Genomic DNA, 15744 nt, shown 5'->3' with positions numbered 1-15744 from the left:
TTATCTATTTTTTTGTTTTGTTTTGTTTTTTTGAGACAGGGTCTCAACTATATAGTTGAGACTGACCTGGAACTCACTATGTAGCCCAGGCTGGTCTTGAACTCATGGCAATCCTCCTGCCTCAGCCTCCAGAGTGCTGGGATTATAGGCATGCGCCACCACGCCTGGCCAGGAAAAAATATTTTGAAGGATTGTTAATGTAGTTTGCCTTAAAGATGCCTGCCTCACCTAGAAGCTAACAATTCTGACCCCATTTTCCTTGTGATCATACTTCAGCATCTTCTGTCTGTAGAGTACGACCAGGTATATCCAGCTGCTCACCTGAGGTGGCCACCTGGGTGACTCTCAGGTCCCTGTACTCAGTGTGGCCCAAAGTCCATTCTCCTCCCTTCTGAAAGCCTGCATACCCATCTATTCTCTACTAACTTACTGTCCTCACTTTCCCCATCACATACACTAGAAACCCCAGTGCTTTCTTTAAATCCCTCTCTCCAAAACTTGGTTGCCAGAGTCCACGCTGGATACCTTCTACTCCATCTCAGAAGAGTCTCCATCCCCTAGGGCCTTCTGCCAGGCTGCAGACTTGGCTCCCAGCTCATCATCTTTCCCTCGCACTCTGTGTTCCTGCTCATTTTTTGTTCTTCTTCTCTTAGCCACCCTGATGGAAGAGTCTTTGGTTTAAAACCTGATTTAATTAAAAAAAAAAAAAGAAATCTCTAGGGACTCCTTGTGGTCTACATCAAAAGAGACAAACTTCAATTATTAAAGACAAAGGATAAATATTTCGGTCTTTGTGGGCCAAAGTCTATATCACATGTATTCCCTTTAACCTGTGTAGCATTAAGCAGTAGGCAATAGAAAAGCCAAACAGATAATGTGTAAATGAATGGGCATGGTTTCGTTCCAATAAAACTTTATTTATAAAAAACAACAACAAAAAAACATAGTGGTACAGATGCGGGTACAGACTATCTTTTCCCAACCCTTAAAAAGGCTCAAAAGGCTTTTTGCAATCTTCTCCTAATACACTTCTCCTTCCTTAGCTCTCAGAGTGCAGGCAGCATTGTAGACACGCACGTGACATAGCACATTCTCTTCACTCTTTCCTTGGGCTTCAGATTTGAAAGATTCATGCATGACTTGCAAGAACCTTTCTGCAGTGCATGTCTCCATCACGTGGACTCTCATAGGGTTAGTGTAGACTTGTGTTATTGCACTTGTCATTCGCTTAGGGACTTCTGGTCACCTCTGTCTCTCTAACAAGAATATTAGCTTCTCTTGGCCTGGAGAGTTTCTTTTCCTATCTATTCTAGCATAGCATCTGGCATATAAAAGTAAACAGCAACTGTTTGTAGGAGGAATGGTCATATTAACCATCTTCACACATTCATTTTTTGCCTTCCTTGTAGAAGGTAGAAACCCTTCCAAATTTCTTTAATCATTGGCTCAGTCCCTGCTTTATTATTTTCTCTGAATAAAGACCCCTAGGTCTTTATCTTACATTTTCTGGTACATGTGCATTGGATTTTAATCATTGTGTTGCCTACCCTCGCTGAACTTCATCTATCTCCAGTTTTACAATTTCCCAATGGTGTGTAACAACAGCATGTGTTATTTTCGTTAATAGAGTCATCACTTAATGCACTTAAAACACACATTCTTCCTAAAGATACACTTTTGTGGAGAGCAAGTGGGTTTTGTGTCTCATGGAGATTGAGGTAGGAAATACTATTCTTCATTACTCATCTGAGGTTGCAAATTAGTACTGGAAATTTCAGCTGGTTCTTCACCGCCTGAACATTAGCCAGCTCATATTGACTGGCTGGTGTCTGATGCCGGAGTAGTGAGTCTGTCACTGCCCTGGCAGTTGTGCCTTTGTTGTTGCTCCTGCTTGAGTTGTTTGTTTCCTTAGGAAGCCTCCTGGTGCAGAGGCCAGGTTCTCAGAAGGTGCTGAGTGTGGATGCTGATAATACCAGAGATGGATGCGCATGTTAAGGAAATAGAGTTACTGGCATCTCTTGGGCTCAAGAATAGGATCATTTTATTTAAGACCTTGCTTAGCTCAAAACCCTGTGTGCCTCTCTGGGGAGAGGCACAGGTGTCTGAGGGAATGCAGACTTTGATGCTGGACCTCTTCAGAATTCCTGGAGTTCCTGGATTCCTTCTGGCAGAGGACGTGTCCCACACGGCCTCTTTTCAAACTCTAAGCAGTGACCCTTTGGACAGATTCCTCTCACCATTACAAACACCGTGACCCTCAAGGCATCCGAGACACAGTGCCTGGTTTGTGTGTGTGTGTGTGTGTGTGAATGTGTGTGTTGCCTGAAGTAAAGAGATGAAATTGAAAGGCCAGAAGCACAGTGTGCTTACTGAACTCTGAAGCACAAAGGACTTTATCCCAGAGTGAAAGGCACACACTCCTGAGAGCCAAATCTATGGTCCTCACTTTCCAAGTGTGGAAAGGTGGCCAGAGCCCACTCCTTCTCAGAGCAGGCTTCTGGCAGACGGAGGCAGAAGGGTCTTGCTGCTGGTTTCACAGGCACACTTCTCACACCCTGTCCTGCTATTAAAAATAAAATGAGGCACACGTCATATGCTTCTCCCAGACTGCAAGACTCATTTCCTTCTAATAAGCCTCTGGTCTGCCTGGGCTTTCCTTACTCTAGAAAGGTTGGATCTCCTGTGGTTCCCATTATGGATTTCTGGTTTTCTACCTTGCTTTTTTCCCCCTTCTCTGCTACTTTGAATGAAAATAAAGTTAGTGTCTGCTTCTGCAGATTTATCACTTACACCACACATAATTTCTCTATGGCACAGCCAGGGAGGAGTATTCTGTAGAGAAAGGACAGCTTTGACCTACTTACCTGCAGCCCACTGGAAACAGAACTCTGGTCGATGTGATATATGCCTGCCCTGCCCTGGGCCGGGCTGGGCTGGCAAAGGCCATCTGGTTACATCCTGCAGACAAAGCAAGCCATGACCATGGTAGGTCTTGTAAATAGGGCCCTTCCCAGCTGGCAGTCCTGTAGTGATCTCCTCTTCCCTACCCCATCTTTGGCTTGCCAGGTTCAGAAACTAAAGGTAAAGCAAGTCTGACAGTAGCCTAGACAGTGAAGGGAGGGAGGTGGGAGGCACAGTAAGTAGCCAGGGGCCTCATTTCTAGGCCAAGCTCTCCAATACCTGCAGCCTGATCCCTCTAGGGCACGCAGTGTGAAGATGCAGGGTGAAATTCACAGTGAGATCTGGAGCATGCAGAGAGACACAGTGACAAGGCTAGGCCCTGTCAACAAGAAGAGAACCATTGTGCAGGTGCTATCAACAGTCCAGGCAGTTCAGGGTTGAGTCAGAAGAATCCGATGTGGAATGATGACTTGGAAAGGAGGCTTTAGAGAAGGATAGGCAGGGCTCAGCCAGCAGCTGGCTATCTATGACCCCAGCAGAAATGTCCTGTCCTTTTCTCCTGTGCATGACCCCCCAGAAAAAACGTACTATAGAGGCCAGAAAGCGATCAAACTTAGCCCATTTTTCAGATGCAGAAACTAAATAGAGGCTGAAGGGAAAACTTGGCCCTGGTCATGGGGCAGCCTCATGGCCCTGCAGGAGAGAGGTCCTGCCTCTGAATCCTCTCATCCTTGGTGACGGGGGATCTAGGAATAAGGATGGATGAGATTGTCCTGTCCCCTGCAGTGTCCCAGGGCGCTGTGTGCCATGACCTCCAGCTGAGCAGTGGCTCTAAGCTATTTCTGGGACATCTAGGAATGGGTATGAAAACATATGGCTGCTTTAGGGAATCTTGGGCACATTTATTGATGAGAAGAACTTAAAAATGCCAACATACTTCTTGATTCAGAACTTGTAACTAGACTCAAATTTGGCTTTTTTTTCGATCCGTGAAAAGAAAGAGGGGATGGTTTGAACAGGAGATTAATAGGGTACGTAAGAGAACACAGACTTCCTGTTCTTCTTTTTAAAGCACTTTAATGATGTCCGCAGATCCACAGCAAGGAGGGCTGGTAGGACCTTAGGGATCCTCGAAGCCAACCCAGCTCATTTTACGCATGAACAAACCGAAGCCTTTGGGTTTGGCTGTGGACCTAATTAGCTATTACGCCTGGCCAGGAGCCTGGATCCAACCTTGTAGACTGGTCTTCTCTCTGCTGGAACCCTCATGCATTCACTGAAAGCATTCAGCGTGCTGAATTAGTATTGATAATTGGTGAAACATTTACTACTAATGTGTGGTCCTTATCTTTTCAGACTTAGCATCCATTAGACAGCTCTCTGTCTAGCAGCTCCTGCAGCCTGTGGGGCATTAAAGATGGAGAGAGGATATGAGGAACTGACCCTTCAGTTTCTACACCAGTTGTGGCATTTATTTTTAAATGGGGCATGTGAGAGATCCTGTGAAAGTGATGAATGATCTGCTCTACTGTCATTAAAAAGGGCTATAACATGGCTATTGTGAGTGAAGACATTTTTGTGGAATACAAGGTCCTGGCTTGGTCTTGAATAATGGCCATGATTTTGGTAGGGAAAGAGGAAGAGAAGTTGTTTCAGTGAAAATGTTGAATATAATTGGAAACAGCCCCCAAAACTATCAGGTTCTAATCCCTGAAATTTATAAATACTGCTTTGGAAAGAGGTCTTTGAAAATGTCATTAATTAAAGGATTTTGAGATGCAGAGATTATCTTGGATTGTATTGGTGGTTCCTAAATGCAAATGTTCATGTGAGAGAGAGACAAAGGGAGATTATGGACAGAAGATTACAGAAGGCAGATCTGGAAGTGATCTGGCCACAAGTCAAGGACTGCTGGCAGCCGCCAGAAACCAGAAGCAGAGAATGGAGTCCTCCTTTAGCCACTAGGGAGCACACACTTCCCCACACCTTGATTCTGATCTAATGATGATTTCAAAAGAATTAATTTCTCTTGTTCCATGACACTAGCTTTGTGGTAATTTGCCACTCCTGGCCTAAGATACTAATACAAAGAGGAAAAGACAAAACTTGTGTGGGAAAGGGTTGGTCAGGATACCTGCTAGGAACACAAGTCAGTTTTTAGCAAGGTACGAAGTAAATGGGTTGGGTGTCAAGTGTCTTATACTAGTTTGAAGAGGGAAAGCAAGTTTCCCCGTGCTTCTTTACAGTACTGATTAGAGTACAGAGCCGAGGAAGAGACTCAGGGTGCCTGTTGGATCATCTTTATTTCCCAGTGGCACTTAATACTACGCTCCTGGTGATACATAACAGGCAGTCAGTGCCTGCTGACAACCATGGTGAATACTGACAGCTGCTGTATATGGGTGAATTGGAGAGATGTTAAGGCTGCCACAGGGCTGGTGTGGTGCGATGTGGTGTAGGAACCTCTCATCTTCAAACTGTGATCTTAGTTCCCCATGCTGGGTCTCACTGGGGTGTGATGGGGTAAGAAATGCTCCACCAGCCCAGGACTAATGCCGCAGAGTCCCTGGAGGTAGGGACTCAGGTGAATTCAGAGCAGCTCTGGTAGGGGGTGAGAGGTGGGGATCACCTGCCACGAGCAATAGACCTTCTTGATAGCAAAGTCAAGCTCTCTGCCAGGCTCAGAGAAAGTGATTAAAGAGTGCTTTTGAGCTTTCATGACACTGTTATTGATCCGAGATTGTTTAGAGCCATAAAGCAACTGTAAATTAGAGGACTGAAATAAAAAACAGCAGGATACTTAACTCCTATCCTCTTTTGAGGTTGGAAAAAGCTTTCTGTAGCAGCAGGGACCTGAAATATGTCTTCAAATGGGGGATCTCATTCTCCTTTCCTCCTTGGACCCAAGAGGCAGTCTTCTCCAAAGCCCTAGCCAGCCTCGCTTAGACAGTGTCCTTGGCCATGGGACTCTGCTGGGCCCTCTGACTATCTGTGCCTGCTCCATTCCGTTTTCTTTTCCTCTTTCTCTTTTTCTTTCCTCTCCTTTCTTCCTCTCCCTTCCTTTCTCTTCCTTTTCTTTTTATTTTGTGGTACTAGGAGTAGAAACAGGGCTGTCACACTGAGCTATTTCCTTAGCCATTTTATTTCTTTACTTTTGAGACAAGGTCTTACTAATTTGCTAATTTTCCCATGGTAGGCTTGAATTCACAATCCTCCTGCCTCAGCCTCCCAGAATGCCAGGATTACAAGTGTGTATCACTATGCCTGTTCACATTTCCTTTTTCCTTTTCTTTTTTTGTTCTTCTTTTTGCCTTTCTTTTATCTGACTAGAGGGTTCTGTTTTGTCTCATAGTAGTAAGGATTGAACCCACAGCCTTTCACCTACTAGGCTATCACTCTACCATGAGCTATATCCCCAGTACTTAAAAAATTTAATTTTGAGATAGAATCTTGCTAAGTTGCCCGGGCTGGCGACATACTCATGATCCTCCTGCCTCAAGCTCCTAAGCAGCTGGGATTACAGGCAGCATGCACCACCGTGCTTGGCTTGATGGGTTTAATATATCATAATTGTAAAGCAGTGAAGTTAAGAGATAGTCACCAGTCATTTCAATGTCATGAAGCCAGCCACGTGACCACTGGACTTTGCCTTTTCCTTGTAGAAATCCGGGAGGCCTTTCGAGTTCTGGACCGAGACGGTAATGGCTTCATCTCCAAGCAGGAGCTGGGCATGGCCATGCGCTCTCTGGGGTACATGCCGAGCGAGGTGGAGCTGGCCATCATCATGCAGCGCCTGGACATGGACGGTAAGAGCCTGAGGCTGTGCCTCTGCAGAGCTGAGCTCCCTTTCTTCCCTGAGACCCGTGCCTATGTGGGGCCTCGGGCCTTGGGTCAAGAGATGTGGGGCCATGTCTCAGTTTGCATTTTAGCAGTGGAAACTTGGATTGCATCAGGGTTTTACCAAGTGCATTCCATGGAGCTCTAGGGGTTTGCAGAGGTGGTTTCAGGCTGTCAGAGGAATGGATTGAAGGAGGTCTGGCTGGGGAGCAGTTAGTGCCCCCTTTTTTCCTTCCTTTTGAAAAAAGCACCTTACTGAAATAGAATTCACATACCATAAAAATCACTCATTTAAAGTATATAACTGATTGGCTTTTAGCATAGTAGCAGGTTTGTGCAACTAATGGCAGAACTGATTTTGGAACATTTCTATTAGTGCAGACAGAAGGAAACCATGCACCTCCGAGCTGTCAGCTCCCAATCGCTCTGTAGCCTCTCATCACTCTGTCCCCCTATTCCCAGCTGACCATGAATCCCCTTTCTGTCTCCATAGAGCTGCCTCCCCTGGACATTTGATATAAATGGAAATATACAGTATGTGGCTATTACCTGATGTAGCATAGCGTTTTCAGGACTCACTCATGTTGTAGCATGGGTCAGTGCTTTCTTTGTATGCCCAAATCATATTCTGTGGTGAGGACATAGTGGCTCCTCTTCTGTCTGTCCTGCCATGCATACGACCTCACTAGGGCAAATGGTGTCACTGTTTGCAAAAGACCTTGATTGGCCTGAGGGTGGTCAGGGAAAGCTTCCTGGAGGAAGGGAACTTTGAAAGAGGTCTTTGGAAAGAGGGGAACCAGCATGTAACTTAGACCAGAAGCCTGGAGCTCTAGCCTTTCACTTGGTTTCCTCCTCTCCCAGACTGGGAGAGCAATGCCTGTCTTGATTGTCACAGAGTTGCTATGGGGATCGAGTGAGTACAAATGTGTGGCAAGCTACCTATTATGGTTTAGATATGAAATATCTTCCAAAAGACTCATCTGCTCAGAGGTGGAGATTTTGGAAGGTGACTGTAGCTGACTTGCTGCTGGAAGGTGAGGCCTAGTTCGAGGTGGGGAGCTGGGGATGTGATCTGGAAGGGTCTGTCTCCCTCCCTAGCTCCCCCCTTTGCTCTCTGCTTCCTGGCCACTTTGCCATGCATGAGCTGCTTTCCTCCTGTAGACCCTTCTACCATACTGTTTTTGCCTTGGAGCCAGGTGCCTGTGGATTCTAAATGTGAATCAGAATAAACCTCTCCTCCTTTAAATTGTGGGTGTCAGGTATTTTGTCCCAGTGACAAGGAAAGTGACTGAAACACTACAAAGTCTTACAAAATGTGGCACTTGTTTTTATTTTGGGTACCACACTGTCTGCAGGAGATGCTACTCAGCTTAGCTTTCTCTAGTAGTGTCAAGTTGGTGGACCACCTTTCTGGCGTTTCAATTCTTAGGGAAGGTGTTTGTCTTAGTTTCTTTTTCTTCTCGCTGAGACAACATACTCAACACCCAAAGTTAAAGGAGAAAGGTTTTCTTTGGCTCACGGTTGTTTGAGGTTTCAGTCAGTAGTTGGCTGGCTCTGAGGCAGGGTGGTATGGCAGAGGGGTATCACAGAGGAGAAGCAGTCCATGGCAGGGCAGGCAGGAGACAGCAAAGTAAAGCAGCATCAGCAAACCTCCCTTCTTTGTATCCCTTTAGATCCCATCCAGACTACAAGCCTGCTGGATGGTGCCACACCCATACTCAGGGTGGCACGTCCCATCATCTACACCCAGAGCAATGTAAAGCAATGGGTAGACTAATCTGATCATCACACAGCCTCATCCACATCCCTACACCCTAGATATAGCCACCTCTGAAAAGCCCCACCTATGAGTACAGGAAGGTTTGGGGGGACGTCTAGATATAAGCCATAACAGTGTTTTAAAGTCCCTATTTAAAACTAAAAATTAAAAATAAATAGTAAAAAATGTCAAAAAACGATTGCATGGTGGGGACACATTCGTTTGACTCACAGTTGCAAGAGCATGGCTTTCTCCTGTTATCTTGCTGGACTTGGTGGGATGATGCTTAATAAGGTGGACGAACTTCAGGGCCAACCCCAAGTGCAGCTGTGGACATTTATTTTCTGGTCGAGGATGGAGATGCTTTGTCGGGTATTCATTGTGTGAGCAGCCCGGCTTGTCCTCACAACTGTGATTCAGACTCACCAGGCCTTTGCAGGCCTGATGTGACCTTGCCTGTATGTTTGAGATATTTCCAAAAAGCTGGCACAAAGTACATATTTTATATAGCACAACTTCTCTTTCATTGACTTTCATCATTATTTCTGGGGCACATTTGCAAAAACTGTTACCTCTTTAAAATAATAAAAATTAATCAACCCATACCTCTGCTTGTGGAACTAAGGAAGGTTTTGTGCTTTTGGTTCTCCTCATCCAATGCTTACAATAAAACCTAGTCAGGTGGACTAAATGATAATGGAATTAATTAGCAATTTTAACACGAGCTGGGCTATTGTGGGTAAGTTATTCTGCTAAAATTGAAGGGTCTTCAGCAAAGTCTGTCCTCGCTCTTTGTACTTCCATAGCAGCGGTAGTCCCCCTTATCCATGGGAGTACATTCTAAGATTCCATGGGTAACTGAAACCAGATAATGCCAAAACCTAAACGTACTGTGTTTTTCCTACACATCTATGCCTATGACAAAGCTTAGTTTATGAATTAGGCACGGTACAATATTAACAACAATCACAAATAGTAAAATAAAGGTCCTTGCGCCCTTATCCCATGAGATTCATCTTTTAGCTACGATGGCTTCTGTACATGCAGGAAGCATATACAACTTGGAGACCTTGGACGGAAGGATGGTTTGTGTCCTGGGCAGGATGGAGTGAGGTGGCGCAAGATTTCATCCCATTGCTCAGAATGGTACATGATACAAAACTTAGGAACTGTGTATTTCTAGAATTTTATTTCATACATTTTGGACCATGATAACGGAACCTATGAAAAGCGAAAGCATGAGTAAGCAGTCACTACTGTATTAGCTGTGGACCCCAGCTCATGGAGAATTTTTGTGTTCCTAGAAATCCTGATTTCACTTGGGACCTGTTGTGGCAAAGCGCTTCAAGGACCCCATTGGTACTCAGGCACAGAAGCTCCTTCTGGGGCATTGTGTAAGAGGTTTCAAGTTTCACCAATGTATTTGCAACTTCTCTTACCCAGTTGCTGAGGCTGAAGGCAGAACTTCTAAGCAAATCTCATCAAGAGTTTCTAGTAATTCCTTGAACAAAACCCAAGTCACTCACTATTTCACAGTGACCCAACAGGTGAAAACCACATTTATTTACTTTTAAAGCATGGCTTTAAAATGAAGTTTTGTTTTGTTATGTATAAAAGATTTAGCACCAAATATAAGAAAATAGTAGAACAATGTCGGCAGAAAGGAATTGCCTATACAATTTATTAAATGCCTAAGTGTGAAAAGAGCCAAGCGAAAAACACCCAGTCTGAGGTTGAAATGTGATTCTTTTAAAGGTTTTGTTAATGATGCCAGGAAGGGACATTTCTGGGGTATTGGGCTCTGGGATGGATGGAGTGACTGTTTCAGTGTCCTTCTCTTAATGGGGCCTTTGAGCTGTTCTGTTAAAAAACAAAAGCATCTAATTATACCCTTCCTTCCTTTCTTCCTGCCTTCAGTAACTGGGGATCCTCCACAGAGACTTGGTCCTGCCTAATCAAGTTTCTCTTTGGTGTGGAACATGTGGAATGGCAGATATTTTTATGGGGACAATGCCAAAAGAAGAAAGAGAAGAAGACAACAAAAAGGAGTGTTGAGGGCCAAGCTTGGGATTCTTAGCATAAGATGAAAAGATGACTGTATCTGCTGGTCCACAGACTCTGGCATCTGGGGGTCACAGGAGAGGTGGCCCCACTGGCTCTATCCCAGGTGGCCATGATTAGGAGCAGGTCTGGCCCCCACACTGACCTTCTCTTCCGGGGGTCTCGACTGTGAGGTCTCACCTTGGAAATCAGGCCCAGCTGGAATCAGCTTGATCTGTCAGTATGCACCAAGCCACAACATAAGGTTTTCATTAGATGGCTTCTGGGGACGGGGTGCCTCACCGGCTGCACATGTAACAGTAGCCTCCTTGGATTAGTGAGCGCGCCTGGATTTCCTAGACATGAGCCAACCAGACAGTTCCAGAGGACAGAATGAAGGCAGGCTGGAGGGGCTGGGATTACTCTCCTGGGCGGCAGCCAGTTGGCTCTGAGAGAGAGAGAGAGAGAGAGAGAGAGAGAGAGAGAGAGAGAGAGACTGTGTGTGTGTGTGTGTGTGTGTGTGTGTGTGTTGAGCTACTCAAGAGTTAAATAAAAACTCTCAACTTCTACCCAATGCTTAGTTAGTTCTTCCTCTTTCACCCATGACTGCAAAAGTTCTTTCCTGGAACTTGGACTCATTTCCACACTTCCTGTGCCCCCTATCCTGTTTCTCTTTTGATAGTATTCTGCAGCTAAGGTGGCTGGAGAGGACCAAGATTTGCCTTTCCTGAATGCTTTTCACAGAACCTCCCCATCACCTTGAGTCAGGAAGCCAGCATCCCTTTCCCCCAGGCACTTCAGACTTTGAAGACCAGCACCCTGACCTCTGCAACCAGGAATTGCATCTCTGAATTCTTTTATAGAATCAGGTTGGGCATGGCTGCTTGGGGGTCACCATAGGCTCTCCCAAGTCTCCTTTGTTGCTTTCAGCTCTGTGTCGCCACAACAGCTGCTGGCTGGGGCTCTGTGTTACCAGTATCCTTCACTGGGGATAAGGGCTGGGCATTTTTTTCAAGACCCAAGAGATACTTGTGAGCACGTTCTGCATTTCTGGTGGTTTCCATAACCACACCACTTTGGTCTTCTGGAGTGCATCCAGCTAGCTTTGCAAATCGTTTCCTGAAAGAACCAAACCAGGAGGTGTTCTCAGCAATCTGCCCCACTCCTGGGTCCTAATGTAACCTTCCACTCTTCCAAGTGGTCCTCATTTCTCCTGTGCTTAGACAACAAAAGTTCCTTTTTCAAACAAGGGCAGACCTTTCCTTCTTCCCCGACTCCTCTCCTGCTCCCCAGAGTTGCCAAATCTGACACCATTCTAACCAAGTGGTTGGAATTTGGAAATTCATTCTCATCTCTTAGTACATTTGTAGCTTTTTTTTCTTGTTTCTTTTTTAGGGTCACCATTGCCTAGATGGTGAATTTGATTCAGTTCGGTTCAATTTAAAAAGGATTTATCTGGTGTCATGTGTGAACCTTCTTGTTTTTAGAGTTGGCAAATTCATTTTGGGTTCATTTTGAGGCCAGCCACTGAGCTATGTAAGAACACAGTCATGTTGGAGTCACATGAAGGGTAGCTGGGAATACATGCAAGCCCTCTTTCAGTTACCTGTTCGTCAAAGACATTCATTCTCTGCTGAGTCATATTCATATAGCTTCTGTTTCCATCTGTGATCTAGAAGACAAGAAAGGTATACACTCAATTCCAAGGGATGCTCATGTCTACTTCACCTTCAGGCAACTGGTTTGAATGTTCAAGAGCTCACATGCATTCCATGCTGGGGTTAGAATATATTCCCAATGATTCATGTATTGCAAAGTTCATCTCCAGGTTCACACATTACTTATGCTAAGAGGTAGGGCATCAGAATGTGATTGGGTCATGAGGGCTCTGTCCTCAAGAGTGGATTAATCCATTCATGGATTAATGGGTGCCCAGGGAAGTGGCCTTGTTAGAAGTGAGGTGCTTGTTGTTTCTACCTGTGATGCCCTCTGCATGTTACCAAGCAGCTGTGTCCTCCATAAGTGGTGAGCAAATGCACCTTCTGTTGGACTTTCCAGCATCCAGAACCCTGAGCCAGACAAACCCTTGTTTTCTATAAATTACCCAGCCTGTGGTATTCAGATAGAGCAAGATATAGATACTACTTTGTGAGGTAGAATACACTCTTCTTCCTGTGGGCAAGGGAAAATGCTCACCCAGATGCATGAAGGGCAACCCTTGATGATAGGTGGAAGTAGAGGTTCACAGACATGAGGGCATGTCAGGAACCCCCAAAGTATGCACTTGGCATAGTTTTTAAAATTCAGTCATAATTCCCAGGAGTTGTACTTTTGCTTTTGGCTTTTTTTTTTTTTTTTTTTTTTAAAAAATTTTTTTTTTTTTTTTTTTTTTTTTTGTACCAGGGATCAAACTCCAGTCTTTGCACTTGCAATGCAGGTGATGGCACCACTGAGCTAAACCCATGGCCCAGGAGTTGTATATCTTAACAGCCATATCAAGTTCTCTGGCAGCTATATGTCCATTGATGTAATGAGAGGGCCTTTGGTTAGAAGAAAAATGTTTATCTAAAGAGAAATCATCATCTGTGGACATTTGTATGAGCAAGAAGGTCTGAGAGGGAGGTTAATGGCTGCTGAAAGCTGGTGAGAAGATTTTCCAGTGGGGCTTGATGAATGAAATAGACCATCCTCAGTGGGTCGATTGCTTTGCCTGAAAGCAGGAGGTTCCAGGCATGGTCCAGGGACCCTAGCCTCAATATCGCCTGCAATTTATGGTAGTGCCTATTGGAAATCCCAGGCTGAGTTAGGAGGCTTGCCCCCACTTCAAGGCCAGCTTGGGCTACATAGTGAGACCCTGGCTCTAAGAAACAGAAAAAAAAATGGTTGGTCTCAGGCCTGCCTCTACTTGCTGAGCAGTTTTTCTTGCCACATGATCTGTAGGTGCCTCGTATACACAAGAACATTTGAGAGCCCAGTCCAGAGTGCACTTTGAGATGCAGGGCGCAAACCAGGTTTTCTCCTTTGAGGATCTCTTCTGTGGAGCGAAGACACTCACCCTCTAATCTCTTGCAGCCACCCCATGCTTGAGATCTGTAACTTGGAAAAGGAAGTAGTTCCTAAGGCCACGGGTGTGGGTAAGGTACAGTAAAAGGCAAAGGGCTCTTGAAATGATCTCATATTTCATTCCATGTTGGCAAATCACTACTGATGAGCTTCAGTTCTTCTGTGGTTGAGTTTAACTGGGACTAATCAATAATAACAACAATCCTTACTTGCGTAAGGCTCACCAGCCCAGCAGTGCAGCGGAATCATAGCACTGCTAGCTGATGATTATGAAGTCTTCTTCATTGTGGGCCAAATGCTGTTCTCTGCACTTTATTACTGACTTCAGTCCTTGCAAGGTGATGCTAAATATTATGATTCTCATTTCACAGGTGATAAAAAAGAAATATGGAGGTTTTAAGTAATTTGCTTCAGTCATGTGAATCTAAGCTCTTAACCTTGAGTCATTTTCTAATTAAAAAATATTTTTTATGATATCAGGGATTGAACCTAGAACCTTCATACTAAGCTTCATCCTTGGTCTACCTTTTAAAATTTTTTATTTTGAGACAGGGTCTTGCTAGGTCACTAATTGCCCAGGCTGGGCTCAAACTTGGGATGCTCCTGCCTCAGCCTCTGGAAGTGCTGGGAATACAAGTGCGTACTACCTCACCATCAGTTCTAAATCATTTATCTTATCGATGTATTATTCTTGCTGTTATTTTCATAGACATAGGTTGCTTAGATGAGGCAGTGACTGGACAGAACACACACATCCAACTTGTGAATACTTTAGTATTTCAAATCTACATGTGAATGCTGAGCCAACAGCTCTTCTAAATAATCTCTTAGAAATAAGGTCACTTTTGGTTGGGTGAAAGGTTCAAGCCACTTTCCAGATTATCCTTGTATGGGAGCAGAGCCTGTGAGCTGAAGACACTGTCTCTGTGTCTTCCAGGTAGCTACTCAAGCCAATATATTAAAAACAATTTCTGGAATCTGCTCCTATTTCAATAAGAGTAACCCAGTGTTATATTTTGTCTTCCTTGGTTTAATATCTTGGAGTGTGTGTTGACACCTGTTCCCCAGGTTTATAGGGATAAACTTTGACAAAATCCTGCAACTCTGTGCTTCCCACATCAGACTTGGAATACTAGTGGTGGTGAACCTATGGCATCCATGCTTCAGGGGGCAGTTTGCATCATTGAAAGCTTTACAAGCTTTGCCATCACTGGTATAGACCCTCTCAGATATGCTGAACTGACTCTAGTCATGCATTTAGAGGCAGTGGAACTTTTTGGCAATAAACCTCGAAGAAACAGTAACCCCTTTCCAAGGTGTGTGCAGTCTTCAAGTTCCAATGGTCTCTCTGACATCAGGAAACTCTCCGAGAAGACATCAGGGAGACCTGGAAGTTTGTTTTTCAGAATCCACCCAGAAGTCCCCATTTTAAGTTTCTACTCCCACTCCTTCCCAATCAGGGCCCTAAATTTTAGGTAAGAGACTCGATGAATCAGTGATGTCAGTTTTATAATTCCACAGACCATGTAGATGAATTTAGGATCTTCCCTGCAGTTAGAAAACAACAGGTGATTATTTTAGGGGTACCATGGACTGACCCAGGTTTTCCAGCTGTGACTCAGATTGAGAATTCAAAGGTCCGAGTTTGTTTTTTTCAGAGGTATTCAGAAGCAGCAATCCTGCTCCACTGTCCTTGTAGCTGACATTGCTGTGTTAAGGTCCAGATGTTGGAGCCATTGGGTCTTCCAAAACCTTGCTATCCAAAATTATTTCATCCCAAGAAATCACAGATGACATTTAATTAATTAGGATGCTGCTGCAGACCATAGATACTGGTATCTCCTTTTCCACTGGGAAGGAAAGCAACCCTTCATTCATGATTAGAAAGAAGTACATTAACCTTCGGCTCTCACTTACAAAGTTCCTTTCCCCCTGATACCATGACTATATCTCCATGAAAGCATTTTAGATTCCTGAAAGTGACTATGTGAAAGATAGGCATCTGCTATAATGCTTGATACATAAATAACATTTTTCTCAAGAAAAGTTTGCCAAAAGGAAAGTATGAGTTTGTCTGTCTCGGAATACCTTTACCAATATTATCATCAGCAAAAAAAAAAAAAAAAAAAAAAAAAAAAAAAAAA

At 44.4% G+C, this 15744-nt stretch overlaps 1 protein-coding gene across 9 annotated transcripts in view; it reads left to right on the top strand.

Annotated features, from left to right (window-relative positions):
* Positions 1–15744, top strand: part of Caln1 (calneuron 1) — a 531563-nt gene that overhangs the window by 247206 nt on the left and 268613 nt on the right. For all 9 annotated transcript variants that reach the window (XM_010625017.2, XM_033764903.1, XM_033764904.1 and 6 more), the window contains one exon: positions 6564–6707. In XM_010625017.2, coding sequence (XP_010623319.1) covers positions 6564–6707 — 144 coding nt within the window. The remainder of the gene's footprint in view (positions 1–6563; positions 6708–15744) is intronic.

This window comes from Fukomys damarensis, unplaced genomic scaffold (genome assembly GCF_012274545.1).
Source record: "Fukomys damarensis isolate Sample0158 unplaced genomic scaffold, DMR_v1.0_HiC HiC_scaffold_17, whole genome shotgun sequence".
In the NCBI taxonomy this organism is placed as follows: Eukaryota; Metazoa; Chordata; class Mammalia; order Rodentia; family Bathyergidae; genus Fukomys; species Fukomys damarensis.
Note: the sequence above shows the minus strand (reverse complement) of the source record. Positions and strands in the feature narration are given on the sequence as shown.